The sequence below is a fragment of the Nelumbo nucifera genome, chromosome 4, assembly GCF_055504915.1.
Source record: "Nelumbo nucifera cultivar China Antique chromosome 4, China Antique-T2T, whole genome shotgun sequence".
Taxonomy (NCBI): Eukaryota; Viridiplantae; Streptophyta; class Magnoliopsida; order Proteales; family Nelumbonaceae; genus Nelumbo; species Nelumbo nucifera.
This window is the reverse complement of record NC_142652.1, coordinates 2,491,289-2,506,279: the sequence shown is the minus strand read 5'-3', so window position 1 is coordinate 2,506,279 and position 14,991 is coordinate 2,491,289. Positions and strand designations below refer to the sequence as shown.

Genomic DNA, 14,991 nt, shown 5'->3' with positions numbered 1-14,991 from the left:
CCAGTTCATATCTTTGTTATCCTCCGTGGTTGTTCCTAAGGATGTCCAGGAAGCCCTTACCTCTCCAGAGTGGTGCCGTGCTATGGAAGAAGAGCTCTCTGCTTTGCATCATAATCACACTTGGGATCTCACCGCTCTTCCTCCTGGGAAGCAGGCTGTCGGTTGTAAGTGGGTGTATAGTGTTAAGTACTTGCCAGATGGTCGTGTTGAGCGCCTGAAGGCGCGGCTGGTTGCCAAAGGGTACTCCCAAACCTATGGCATTGACTACACGGAGACGTTCTCCCCGGTTGCTAAGATAGGGTCAGTTCGTGTCGTCATCTCTCTTGCAGCTATGTCTGGTTGGCCTCTCCATCAGCTCGATATCAAAAATGCCTTTTTGCATGGGGATTTGCTCGAGGAGGTCTACATGGAGCAACCACCTGGGTTTGTTGCTCAGGGGGAGGATGGTAAGGTATGTAGACTTAAGAAGGCTATTTATGGACTTAAACAGTCCCCTCGAGCATGGTTTGGTAGGTTCAGTGAGGTGGTCAAGAAGTTTGGTCTGAAACAGTGCCAAGTTGATCACTCTGTCTTCAGTCTTGACTCTTCGGCAGGTAAAATAATATTGGTGGTGTATGTGGATGATATCGTTGTGACTGGGAATGATAAAATGGGCATTGACAGATTGAAGGCATTCCTACAGGAACACTTTCAGACAAAGGACCTTGGCAAGTTGAAATACTTTTTGGGCATAGAGGTAGCAAGATCTAAGCATGGCATTAATTTGTGCCAGAGGAAATATGTGCTTGATTTATTGGAAGAAACAGGATTGTTGGGTACTAAACCGGCTGAGACACCTATGGAAACAAATACGAGGCTGAGCAGTGATATAGGTGAAGTGTTTGAAGAGCCTGGCAGATACCGACGACTTGTAGGCAAATTAAACTATCTAACCATTACTCGGCCAGATATTTCATTTGCGGTTAGTGTGGTGAGTCAGTTCATGCAGAAACCTTTGGTCCCACATTGGAATGCAGTGCTAAGGATTGTGAGGTATCTGAAAGGAGCTCCTGGTCGTGGTTTGCTGTACAGAAGTGGTGGAAAACTGGTAGTAGAAGGATACACCGATGCTGATTGGGCAGGTTCTATGTCTGATAGACGATCTACCACAGGCTATTGCACCTTTCTGGGGGGTAACCTGGTAACATGGAAAAGTAAGAAGCAAACAGTTGTGGCAAGAAGCAGTGCAGAAGCGGAATATAGGGCCATGGCACATACTGCTTGTGAACTAGTGTGGCTGAGGAACCTTCTACAGGAGATAGGATATGACATCAGTACTCCAATGAAGCTCTACTGTGACAATCAGGCAGCGGTTCATATCTCTTCCAATCCAGTGTTTCATGAAAGAACCAAGCACATCGAAGTTGACTGTCATTTTGTGAGAGAGAAGGTGCTGAATGGGGTGATAGAAACTGCATATGTTAGTACGGGAAACCAGTGGGCAGACTTGTTTACAAAAGGCTTGAGTCGGGGGAGAGTGGACTACATATGTAACAAGCTGGGATTATATGATATATACTCACCAGCTTGAGGGGGAGTGTTAGTGGTGTTAGTGAAGGGGTATTTCAGTCTTTGTACTTGTTGAGAATGCTGATGTGTACTGTTATGTTAGTTCGAGTGCCTCTTACTTAAAGAAGGGCACTCAAGTCTTTTTCAATAAGTCAATAATATAATAATAGGTCTGGCCGAATCAAGGGATTAACTTTTTTCCCTAATTCGAACCAGCCTTTCTCTCTTTTCTCTCTTCTCTCTTTTCTTCTTTCCTCTCCTACTTCTTGCTGTCTACTTTACTCTACAGTCAACGAACAAGACAGAATTCTATGGCAGGTCAAACTTCAACACTAGCCAATTAAACTCAGTAAAGTACTATATAGAAAACAGACATAAACACATATATAGAACTGCCAAGTACAAACACAAGTGGAACTTGGAAGCCACCAACCTGGAAGATCACCAAATCTTTTTGCTGGGTACAGAATAGCTTTAGTATCCATCATCTGCCAGAGAGATAAAAAAGGAAACAAAAAATGCCATCCATTAGTACTTTGTAATATAAACTGTTTGTCAAACTCATGAAATCTGCAACATCAACTCAGTGACATCTCAGCACAACTTGAAGTACTTCGCAAGTTTAAGCACAGATTCATACAAAGTCATAAATATACAGGAAGTTACCCATTGGTATCATGATATGTCTCCAAAGATTTCGAATAAACAAATAAAAAAAAAGAAAAAAAGGGAAAAAACTCAGCTAAGCAAGCAAATAGTATAGGCTAATCCACAAGATTAAGTGCCACACATAGTTAACTGCAAGGTGATTTTGTATTGAATAACTAAAGTTGGGATAACAAGATGAATAAGGCTTTGCTTTGGAAAAACAAAAGAAGAGTCAGAAAGGTGTTAAGCAACATTGCCAGCAAGCCTCTCTCTGGCTTAGTGAGTATAAGAGATTCAGCTAAAGCAAAAATCTTAACCCTGCTTAAGGGATATACTTAAAGCATCCCACAGTCACAAGATAATTGTGCTTGACTGTGACTTCCAAGTCACTCCCTATGAACCAAGCCATATCACTAGAAAGACTAGCACGAATATTTGGTTAAAAGCTTTAGTCCAAGCAATTTTCATCCATCCAAATTTAAAGTTGATTCTTAGAGTCAGAAACTTCATCATAACTAATTCGCTGAAAGCATGCCGAACATAGCCTTAATCTTCGAAAACAACTTTTCCATTCAGGCTCCCAGTTCCTCTAAGAAGTTGCAGACTTGCAAACGAGTATACTACAGGTGGTCCACTAAGGACTCAGTTTTCCACTAGCTTAGTATATTTATACATACATATGTATTTCTTTCACCTCTTCTCAGTTTTTCCCTTATTTTCTCTTGGAATGAATAAAAGGATTTGGGTCATCTTCCAATTTTCCCTTTTTTCTTGGAAATGGTAAGTTTCATTAATTAATAATGATAAACAGTAACAAGCACCCTAAAAAGGAAGTGCTAACCCGCCACAAATACGAAAAAAAAAAAAAAAAACTCAGCCCTGGTTGACCCCAGTTTAGCTAAGCCATCAGCCAGGCCATTAGTTGATCTTCTAACAATTAAATTTTACATCAACCTCCCTTGCCAGCCAGCATATTTCTCCCATTGCTTGTCTATAGGTCTAGACCCCAAAACTGCCTCCATGCATCCATTCAATTACCAATTTTGAATCCCCTTCTTCAATCCGGTGGAGACCCAATTGATTTCTCAATCTCAATGAACCTCCCATCCCTATTGGCCCCTAATGAACCTCCCACCCCTATTGGCCCTAATGAACCTCCCATCCCTATTGGCCACAAAAAGAGGGCTAAGAGTCTTCCTTCTGTGTCTTGTATGGCTCCTCCTGTTCCAGATGGCCCCGGGCTGCCAAGTAAGCTCCCATCAAAATTTAGCTTAACCCTTTGCTGTGCAGAGGGTGCCCATTCTTCTTGTACTTCAGGTTTGTACCTTGAAGAAATTGCTAACTTAATAGTGATGCTGTCAATTTTCTCTTTCCCCAATAAAAATTATTTAATGGCACTGATTAAAATAACAACAACGAGGAGAACACAGGCAGCGAGCCAATAACTACATTAAACAATGGGAACAAGGTTTAGAATCGATATAGTCCAATTTGCCAGACAAGGCATATCAGACTTTAATATCATGTGCTTTTTTTTTGTTTTTTTTCTTAAAAAACAGGTTCAGGGGGTCAGTATAAGGCATGGCTACCCCATGAAAGAGTTCTTACCCCGAAACTCCCTGTATTTCGTGTATCGGTGGGTCACTGATACGATATGTTTTGGCCAATACAGGTCAATAGACAATACGTTGAAAAACTTTGATCCTTGAATAGGAATAATGAAGATTTTCAAGTACATCGTGTTGTATCTTACCTTTGTCAGTGCCTTCAAATCAGGTCTTTTGGAAGACCGTTTATTTTCCTCTTCCAATGCTTTCCTCTTCTGCACAAAATGACAAGAGCATACAGTATTAATGAGCATATCTGTAAACATTAGGACTCCTTACAGACCAGTAAAACTGGAAAAGAGATAACTATAAAGTAAACCTGTCTTCCCATTCAAAAAAATAACAAGTAAACCAACCTTTATTGCAGCAGGGTTTACAAGCATTTATTGTAATTGAAAGGAAAGAAACAAGCGGAAAAGAATTACATAAACTTATTTTCAACATCAGTGCCAAATCCAGCACTCCGACAACTTTCTAATATGATATCATTAAAAAATGTGATAATGTCAAAGTGCTTCAGAGCTATGCTACCTGGATGGGTTAAAGTATTGAATATTTTGAGTAATCATTTGATGATAGAAAAAAATAAAATGAAAAAAGATTGCTTCTATTTTAATTAAAAAAGGGTACAACTGCATTTGTTATCAAGTTATATTCCAATTTGATTTTAATATCAAAACAATTAATAACTACATGAAAACTTGACCATGTAATACACAACAACCTGATCTCAAAAAAAAACCAAAAAAAAAAAAAAATAATCACATAAGGGAGTAAATATAATTATGATTCTAGAAGAAACTAACAACCTATAACAATGTAGGACACTAAATCACCTGAAATGCTTCTGTATGGTTTCCATTAAAAGAAAAAAGAAACAAGAATATGCATTTATGAATATACATTTGTGACCATGGATAAATGTATACTATATGTGAGCACTTCTTCATTTATGTTGTATATGAAGTTCATTTTATATTGCTGATGACATAGTATTAATTGATGAAATTAGCAAAGGATTAAATGCAAAATTAGGTGCATGGACAACTGCATTAGAAACAATAGGTTTCAAAATAAGTGGGGCTAAAACTGAATATATACAATGTAAATCTAATAATAATAAGAGTGCAAACCAGGGTACACTTAGGATTGGAGACAGAGATAACTCAAATGTAACCTCTTCCATTACCTTGGTTCAATAAATCATAACAAAGGAAAGATTGAGAAGGATGTAACCCATAGAATTAGAGCATGATGGGCAAAATGGAGGGATGCATCCAGATTCTTATGTGATAAGTGAAATCACTTCAGCTAAAAGGAAAGTTTTATAAAAAAATCATAATGCCAGCTATGTTGTATGGAACAAAGTGTTTGGCAGTTAAGAAACAGCATATCCAAAAAAAAATGTGTGGCAGAAATTCAAAAAGCCTAGATGGATGAGTTGTAAAACTAGAAAGAACAAGATCAGAAATAAAGTTATATGAAGGAACCAAAGAGAAGCTCCAATAGGTGAAGATTGAGATGGCTTGGTTGCATGCAAAGAAGACCATCTACAGCACCTTAGAAAATATGATCTGTTACAATTTGAAGAAGCTAAAAAATCCAGGGGTAGCCGAAAAGGACTTGGGTGGAAGTAATAAGAAAATATTTAAGCACCCATAATTCATGTAGCCAACTCCATATAGTTTGGACAAGACTTAAGAAATGCATGACTTGAGGACACTCAAGAAGTTCACATAAGCAGAAACTAAAAGAAAACTCATATAAAGAAAATTGATTAATCATTAGCCCATAGAAGACTTAATATGGTGATAAATTATAAGAGGTGAGGTTTTATTTTAAAAAAAAAAACATGAGAACGCATGGTCAAAGTTCAAGCTTACAATATAGTGACAGACACTCACACAATATAAAAACAAACCAATGGCCCGGAATGGGAAGAAAATCATATTTTTCACTTAAAATAAATTGAAAGAAAGAAAAGCTAAAAATGCAAATCAAATTTAGGCAGCAATGATAAAATCAACATACACAAACAAAAAAATAAGCTCCAGTAGCAAGGGGAGAAAAAGGAAGGGGGGACATGACATTCTAACCTGAGATTTTGTGCCATGGTCAGCTTTCAGATCATTGGCTTCAACTTTCTTGCACCTCTTTTCCTCCTCCTATGCAAAATTAAAAATTGGTCAGTTTTTGCTTCCATCAAATTATGAAATTAATAAAGGTAACACTCCCGTTGCCGTATAGGAAACCACCATCAAAATCATCATTAATCCCTAATTCTGGCTCATTGTACAGGAATCAGGTTCCTGGTGCCAGTTCCCAGTTTTTTTAATCCAAAGGACGCACGACCTTTTTCTGATGACTGAATGTTTGATGTTAACTACTTGTAATGTACATGTTAGCAAATGCTATCATATGTAGCACAAGTTTTTATGCATATCTTGCAATGTGCATGTAATATGAAAAATGTATATAAGGGGGAACCCCTGCCATTGAAAACTCCAAAGATATCGGAAATTCAGAAAAACAGCATCAGTTGGCCCTTACTAAAGAAATAATAAGCAAAGTAAAATTACTCTCCCAGCTGAAAACCTGGGCCAGGTGCCCCCTTTTAGGGCATATCTTCCCATTGGTTGATTGAGAAACCCATCTAAATGAGCTTGTCAAGCTTCTTGCTAAGACTTTTTCTTATCTCATATGTAATATTAGTATACATCTCTTCACTTGAGAAAATTTCTCTCTCTTTGGTTGCAGGTTGAATCCCTATTTCATGTGGAAGTTTATTCAAATCTTCATGGTTCATCCCACCAAGAAAGAAAGGGAAAACAATGTGGAGGAGGTGTGGTAGAACTGCAGTCTTCTGGACAATATGGGAAGAAAGAAATAGAAGAATCTTCAAAGGAAAAGAACTGAAAAAAAAGAGGCAATAATAGAATCCAAATTAGTGAAGGTATTATGTTGGATTAAGACTTCGGACATGTTTACCATACTTTCTAGAAAATGATATTATTAGGTGGCAGCCTATTTGTTGTAACCAAGTTGTAGTTAGTTTAGAAAATGTAGATTAAACATAAAAAACAAAGTTGTAGTTAGTTTCTGAAGCCTGCTTATTTGTTGTAACCAAGGATCCTTTACTGATTCTTTACTATGTTTACTTGGGTACCTCTATGCGGGTGTCAGTGTGTCACATAATGGCAGACACTACTTTTAGTGAAAATTTCATTAAGACACCTTCACTAGCCATGCCCTTGTCATATACGAGGAACATGATTCACTTTGGATGTCAAATCTCTCATCTCCATTTGTATTCTTTATAGTAAATTCTAGTATTATATTTTTCTATTTCTTTTCATTGTCCCTAATTATTCCATGTATTTCCTGCTTCTGTATTTAATCTTATCTCTGTTATTTTTCCAAGATTTCAGCATTTTTGTATGAAGATCCCATTCAGGTTACCCTGAAAAGGAAACATGGGACCCCAAAATCCTGATATTTCCATCGTAATTTTGAAGTATTGATTGGCAGTTGATGGAGCCCACATCATCCTTAGACTCAATGGATATCTTACACTTCAAATTGTGGTTTTTCCTGAACTTGTTATTCTCAGTAGTAACATCTACTACAATAGTAGCATGATTGGCAGCTATAATCAAGCGAGGTGCATGAGAGCTAAACGTCTGGCAAAATCAAGTGGGATGCATTGAAGCGTTTTAGATTTCAAAGCATTTTGCTTTAATTGCGACAAAGCCCAATACCTTTTTGACCCCCATTTCCCTCCGACTGAATCAGAACAATCAAGGCAACGTATGAAGTAATGTTTAATTTCAATTGACTGCCAAATAATCAATTGGCTTTGACCTGTAGCTTTCTTCTGCGTGTATCAGAACAAATGGGGCAATATAGGAAAACAATGCTTAGCTCTGTCGAACAGAAAGGTGCATTATCATATGCGTTGTAATGCTCCGAACAATGACAGCAATGACAACGATAACATATATATCCCTGGTTCCATGAAAATGAATGGATGACCAAATAACCTACCGGAATTGCAAACTTTCCACAACAAATGGTATATTAGTTATGTGAAACTCACCTGAACAAAGTGAAGGTAATGTGAATTAAAAGTTCTCAAAGTTTCCTTCACCCTAGCATAGGCACTTTTCTCTTGAGCACCTGTTAGACCTGGATCGACCGAATCTACACACTGAACACCAGAAGGACCCAGTGGAGCAGGAATTTCACAACCATTCTCTTGTGCCTGTTCATCGCCTATGTTTGTCAAACGTCCTCTCCTTTCGTAAACTTTGGTTTTTCTCTTTCCAACTTTATCTTTTACAGGATCCAACGATTCCTTTTCCGGAGTACTGCAATAAGAAGGTATTCTACTTTTATCCCGGTTTTGAAGCCTTGGACTGAACCTCCTCTCCACTGAAGCTTTCTCGGATACTGTTTTTTGAACTCTCTGCGCAACACCTCTTGTCACTGTAACGACAGCCGCTTTATCTTCCATTTCCTCATCGCTCGGAGACCTTCTAGATGTCAAACGACTGTCTTTATTGTTATTGGAATATCCCGAAGGAGGAATTGATTGGACATCCATTACTTGTAAACTTTATATGAGGATTGAAAAAAAAAACAGACCTTGATTAATCAAACTCTATAGATCCGTGCAACAAATAGAATACCGGCAAAACTCTCAATCAATCTCGAGTTTCAAATCCATGTGGAATAAGTTCCGCCAGCTTTCATTTCAAATTTTTATCGTCTAAATCCGGTGAACATTGCGTGAAAGAGTCGTGGATTGGATGGAAACTAGGGTTTCGGAGATGATACTGGCGAAAAAATAAAGACGGAGATGTGTGTATAGTGAAAGTGACGCATCATTTTTATTCGAATAGCGAATGCCTCCCACCCTCCGGCGGGAAAAACATTTTAGGACAGCGTTGTGGGTTGTGTTGTTGTTGTATGACTTGTATCAATGGACATAGTTGCAAATTTCTCGACCGCACTCTAAACCCTATGCGGACGAGATGCGGCTTTCGCGACGGGATTCCTTGGTAGAAGCAAAAATTTTGCACATACTCTGAAAGCATGCTAATTAAACCATACATTGAGATCATGTACATGAATTAAACATGCATGTACGAAGATATTCCCAGTATGCGGCTGGATGCTGCGTGCGTAGAAACTTTACAGTAGATCCGGCCTCTCTAAAATGCAAATAAACGTTATGGCCTTAGGGACATGACGGACATTTACATGCCTCTGCCCGCTCGGAAAATAAAAAAAAAAAAAAACCGTTTATTTCTAGAAGCAGGAAGAGGCTGTTAAAACTCAAGCCACCCATGTTCAATTCAAAATTTTTCACCGGCCTATTGTATTCCCCGTTTCCCCCTCAATCTCAGATAAAAGGAAAAACTCATACGACCATTCTAACGGTCAGAAGTTCAAAATCACGGCAATTCAAAAAATTAAAAATATAATATATATATATATATATATATATATATAACACGATCGACCATTGGCTCGCCAGGGCGCGAGCAGTCTCCTCGAACGGCCTGCCCGTGTGCTCATCGATTCATTGGGGCCCTTTGATAACGGATGAAGTTGATGAACCGGAAGGCAGACCTACCCCGAGGCTTGCGTTATTGCGTAGTCTTACCAAAAAACCTTAATTGCTTTATCTCTACGTGATAAAATAATAGGGAAATCTATTATGCCAGAAATACATGATACGGGAAGAGTTTTAATCAATTAAAATTCATGGAGGCAAGTGTTCCCCGGATTTCACTTGCGAGGGTATCAAATTCGCAATTTCCATGGATTTCTCTCATACTATTTTTGAATGTGATAATGAATCAATTATCAAATTTTTGTTTGAGAAAAACTCTCATCCTCCTTTAACTATTATTATTTTCTTATCTAGTTGTAGAAGTCTTCTCAATCACCTTGATGGTTTTTCAGTTACTTTTATTCCAAGATCTGATAATCAGGTAGTTCACCACATAGCCAAAACCTAGTCCTCTATTTATGAATTTATTTAATTCTTCTGTGTTGATTAAGGATTTAACTGAAATTGAAAGTTGAACGAAATTGCTTAAAGGCTTTCAAAAAAAAAAAAAAAGTGAAATTCTACTCTTCTAGCATTCTTGTGCAATACACGCTATTAAGGTAAAAAGAGAGGTGAGAGTGAGAGTGTGTTATAGGTGTGTGGATAAGTTAATTACCTACCTTCCAAGAGGATAGTGGGCAATTGATGCCCTCCCGTATCTTGACTTACCATGAGATTCAACACAGTGGCATACAAACGTAGGGATTATGATCAATTGCCTATTTTACCAATTTAGCCCCTACTGAATGGCAAATGAATGGAGCTTGAAGGTATAATGATTTATCCAATTTCATCAGCAGCTCACAACCTTGAAAACTTATTCACTAACAGCATTTTCTTTTCTTCTCAACCTCTTTAAAAACCTACCTTCACAAAACTGCAAACCATTTTCTTTTACCAAAAGAAAGAAAACTCAACGTTTTTTTTTTTTTTTTTTTGGGGGGGGGGGGGGGAGTTAAACAAGAAAATGAGATAGGGTAGGGTTTGGAGAGAAATGGGGCAGAAAGGTTCAGATCTATTATAGATTTTTAAAGATAAATAAACAAAAAAAAATTTAGGAGTTGGAAGAATATTACAGAATGATCCTTAAAGTTTTTTTTTTTTGAGGGGGGAGGGGAAGGACACATTTAATCACATTTCTGACCCTACCTCTAGCTTTAGGGGTGAGCAAAAAAACCGAAAAATCGACTGAACCAAACTGAAAATTCAGTTAACCAAACCGATCGGTTTGATTTTGGTTAACCAAAATAGAAAACCGGCGGTTAACCGAACCAACTAGTATACATATATTTATATTATATATAAATTTATATAAATTATATTTTCTATACATTATAAATTAATAAATATGCATTATATATTTATAATAATACAATTTATTACTTATTATTTAAAACATAATATTATATATATTTCTAGTATTTTATTATAAATTTATATATTTTTCTATAATGAAAATTATAAATAATAAAAAATAAAAAATTGACAAACCGAACCAACGGTTAACCGAACTGGTCAACCGATCGACTTCAATTCGATTTCAATTACCAATTTTCCAAAAACCAGTAACCCCAATTTGGTTTCAAAAATTAACCCGCGGTTCGGTTAGCATCCCTACCTGCCTCCACTTATATATAGAATGGTTTTAACAAATTTTGGGGGGCCAAAGATCCCCACAAATATACTTGGCTCCAACCGTGTGTTTTGTTCATCTGCCCAATAAGGGGTGTATGTGTCAGTTTTACTTCCCAATAAAAAATATTAACAAGAGTCGGGACATTTCAAGTGTTTTTAATATTATCATTTAATGTAATAAATAAAGGTTAAACAAAATGAACCGAAAATGAATGGAATGAAGATACAACTTCAACCAACGACAATTTAGTGAAAATTGTCGTATGACACATTAGTTGCACACCACCAGCCAACTCAAGGTTAGGTATTGGCGTATAACACATAATTAATCATACGTTTTTCTGTCTGGTGCTATAAAAGAATCTCTAAACGCAACACTACTTGATCATATGGAATCGAGGTGTGGTAGCCTATTCTGATATCATGATCAGCTGAACGTATAGCTGGTGCAACTAAGGTTCTATCACAAGTGATATATAAATGGGCTAGGTGAAGGTTAATGGTAGAAAGGTTGTTTTGCATATATAATGAGATGAAGAAAAGGAATGATATTGTTGAGACATCATAAGGCAATTTTGCATTAGATAATATGAGAGATATGGTAGCAGCAAAGAGAGCATATGCAACTAGATTTCATCGAAACCATCACTATATCCTTTCTCTTTTCCCCCTATCTTCTCTCCCTCTCTTTCTCGATACACTACATCTCTCTCTCCCATCACTCTATCCCCTATTCCCCGCCCTCCCCCTCTCTCCCTGAGGTGGATTCCGTTTTTTGTATGCATAGCAGCTGAATGGTTTTTATTTTTTGTCATGGTTTGTATTTGAGTGTTTTTGGGTTTTGTTTTTGTTAATTTAGGGGTTTTGTATTTCTGTTCAGTGGGTATAGCTTGACTGACTGGTTTTTCTTTCTTTCTTTTTTTCTTGTTTTGTTTCTAAGATTGGACGTCAGTGGTAGTGGGAATAGCTCCGATAGAAGCCACTGGAAGGACGCCAGTGGTAGTGAGAATAGCTTCGATGGAAGCCAGTGGAAGGACGCCAGTGAACACCTTTCATGTGCTTGCATTTATTGTTGACAAAGAGCCATATCTTTTTATGCCAGATTTTGATGGATCTCTTGTTGGAGGTTTAATGCTTTGCTAATTTTATCGATTGCAATTTATAAAGCATTTTGAAACCACTTTCCTTTTCCTTTGATTTCTCATAATTCTTTTCTTTTTTTTTAATAAACTGACCCTCTCTAAATCTTCAACAAAAATGGAAAGTTTGAAAAAAAATCTTCAACAATCTGACTTTGCTTTTGTTTCAAACAATTCCTCCTGCTACCTAAGGTAGCCAACTCAGTACATTGATAATTATTAGTAATATTACTAATTAGTGTTTTTTAGAAATAATTATCACAACCTTTATTATATAACTCTCAAAAAGTTACAGTAAATTATTCATAGTAATTGTTTAATTAACAAAACCATTATTATATTACTCCATAAATATGATAGATTATCCATAGTAATTATTTAATTCATTAATAAATATAAAAAAAATTATCAAATCAGTTAATAACATTAAATATTTTTTTATATTTAATATTATTCAAAAAATTAATAGTCGAATTAGTCTAGTGAATAATTATTGATAATTTGATATTTCAAAAATTATCAAAATAGTTAATAACATTCAATATTTCTGATAATTAATATTATTCAAAAAAACTAACAGTTAAATTAGTTTAGTGAATAATTATTGATAATTTGCTATTTCTTGACATTCTAGTACAAATGTTTTACAATTTCTGAAAAATATTACAGTAACTACTAATTAATAATTACTTCTGAAATAATTAACAGTAATTAACAAAAATTATTAATTACTAATAAATATCAAATAATATAACTAAAATGCATTACCACTGTTGGTTAATTACCCCCATAACAATCTTTCTTACAAATTAACACTATTCAATCAAACTATTCTTATTAAATTCAACTTTATCTCGATGTGTAATTCGCTATAAATTTTCTTTTTTCAAAATGACATGCTTTTCTTAATGAATATTATTACGTTTACTTAGCACTTACAAATTTAATTGGCACATGCTTAGCACGGCCCCCCTCCGCTAGTAATTATATTAGACAAGATGAGAGAAACCTTGGTAGAAAATTAAGGCCCTGTTTGGTTCGTCGGCATAGGGGTCTGAAATCAGAATCGGAATGGGCTATTCCAATTCCAACTGTTTTATTGGATGGAATCAGAATCCCATTCTCATTCCTATTAGAATGGTATTCCCCCATTTGAGTGTATATCCCTGCCCCTCCCTCTGTAATGAAATCTCATTCCTGTCTATTTTAATTCTCATTCTCATTCCTGTCTGAACCAAATAGATTATGGGAATGGATCATTCTGATTTCAATTTCTGACTACAAATCAAATGAACCCTAATTTCCTAATGTGCAGCTCTAGGATCTTGTGGTCAGCAGATATGGACTGATTAATTTAGAAGAACATCCTACCATTGCTTTTCAGTTTTTGTTGAATTTTGAAAAACAATAATCTAGAAAATGATCTTTGGTGACGGCGAGCCAAAAATTTTTTGGGGGAGGCCAAAACCTTACGTGATGGGAACCATATGGAGATATGAGATATGGGCATATGGAGGGAGAAGCAAATAAACATGGAGGCTAACCATCCATGAAGATTCTCGGGCATAGATGAGCCCCCCTCGCTCCGCGCCATGTTTGGTGATGAACAAAAAAATGAAAAACAATATTATAAGCCAAAAAAATCAATTTTTACTGTTGTTATATACTAATGAAGGGGTTTGTATCATGCATATATCTAAATAAACGTAAAAGGGTATCAAGATGAAAAATAAAATTTTCATAACTTGAAAGTTTTCCCCTAAAGTTATTTTTTAAGAGCGTATACAGATTTGGACAAGCTATTTGCAAACATTATCATTTTTAAATATTTCAAAATATATTTTATGAATTGGATAAATAGGGCCATGCCGCCTGCGGTCCGACACGGCCTGGCCCAATTTGGACCGCCCCGGCCCACATGCACTCGGCACGATGATGCAGGTCGTGCTGGGTTGGGGTTCCACCGTGCCACCCGTGGCCCATGTGCCGGCACGGCACAAACGACAGGTCTGTAGCAGGCTGTGCTCAACCCACCCGATGAACTAGCCGTTGGGGGCTCTCCAATGGTTACTTTTAGCTTTTTAGATGAGGGGTTTACAGAAATACCCCCCCTCCAATAGCTATAAATAGCTATATTGGGGGTATTTATGTATTTTGGCTTTTGGGGGGAGAAAGAATGACACAAATGTGCCCCCCCCTCCAATAACTATATAACAGCTAGTTTGGGGGCATTTTGAGTAAAGTGATAAATAACTTTATAATGACCAAAATACCCCTCCCAACAACTAAAAATGATTAGTTTTTAGGGTATTTTGGGAAATTAAATTATTTACATTTCCCATAAATAGCCATATCCTTCACCACTCTCATCATGCCAATTCAACAAATTTCTTAATTTATTCGCTAATTCTCATACTCTCTAAAGTCTCAATCTCTTAATCTCTCGTACATTATTTGATTCTCTAATTTTCCACTTTATTGAAGTTTCAACAAGAACAAGGCTTGCTAAATAGCTCAAGCATCTCAACTCTTAAGTAAGCAATTTGGGAGGCTTGTACTATTGGAGTTGAAAGGCTTCAATCGTTGAAATCAAGTTGGGATTCTAAACCGACAATCCAGGTAAGTATAATTAAATTAATTTTTATTTTTTATAATTAAAAAAAAAATGTTGGATCCTCCCGAACCCAATTCCCCAAGATGTTCAATGTTGATGATATTCAGTCATAGCTTGGTAGTATTAACACCGATATGGATGCTATTGATATTGATGAAACTTCCACCCTAGTACTTAATAAGG

The 14,991-nt window shown here is 36.5% G+C and overlaps 1 protein-coding gene across 8 annotated transcripts in view; it reads right to left on the bottom strand.

Annotated features, from left to right (window-relative positions):
• SUVH4 (histone-lysine N-methyltransferase, H3 lysine-9 specific SUVH4-like protein) overlaps positions 1-8,839 on the bottom strand; it is a 50,687-nt gene extending 41,848 nt beyond the window's left edge. For 2 of the 8 annotated variants that reach the window (XM_010250934.3, XM_088904029.1), the window contains exons 1-4: positions 7,900-8,838; positions 5,900-5,968; positions 3,950-4,018; positions 1,982-2,036 (exon numbers count right to left, since the gene is read on the bottom strand). In XM_010250934.3, coding sequence (XP_010249236.2) covers positions 1,982-2,036; positions 3,950-4,018; positions 5,900-5,968; positions 7,900-8,406 — 700 coding nt within the window. In that variant the 5' untranslated portion in view covers positions 8,407-8,838. Of the gene's footprint in view, positions 1-1,981; positions 2,037-3,949; positions 4,019-5,899; positions 5,969-7,899 lie in introns of all 8 variants that reach the window. The other 6 variants (XM_088904030.1, XM_088904032.1, XM_010250936.3 and 3 more) reach the window with 5 other exon arrangements.
• Positions 8,840-14,991: the final 6,152 nt, after the last annotated feature.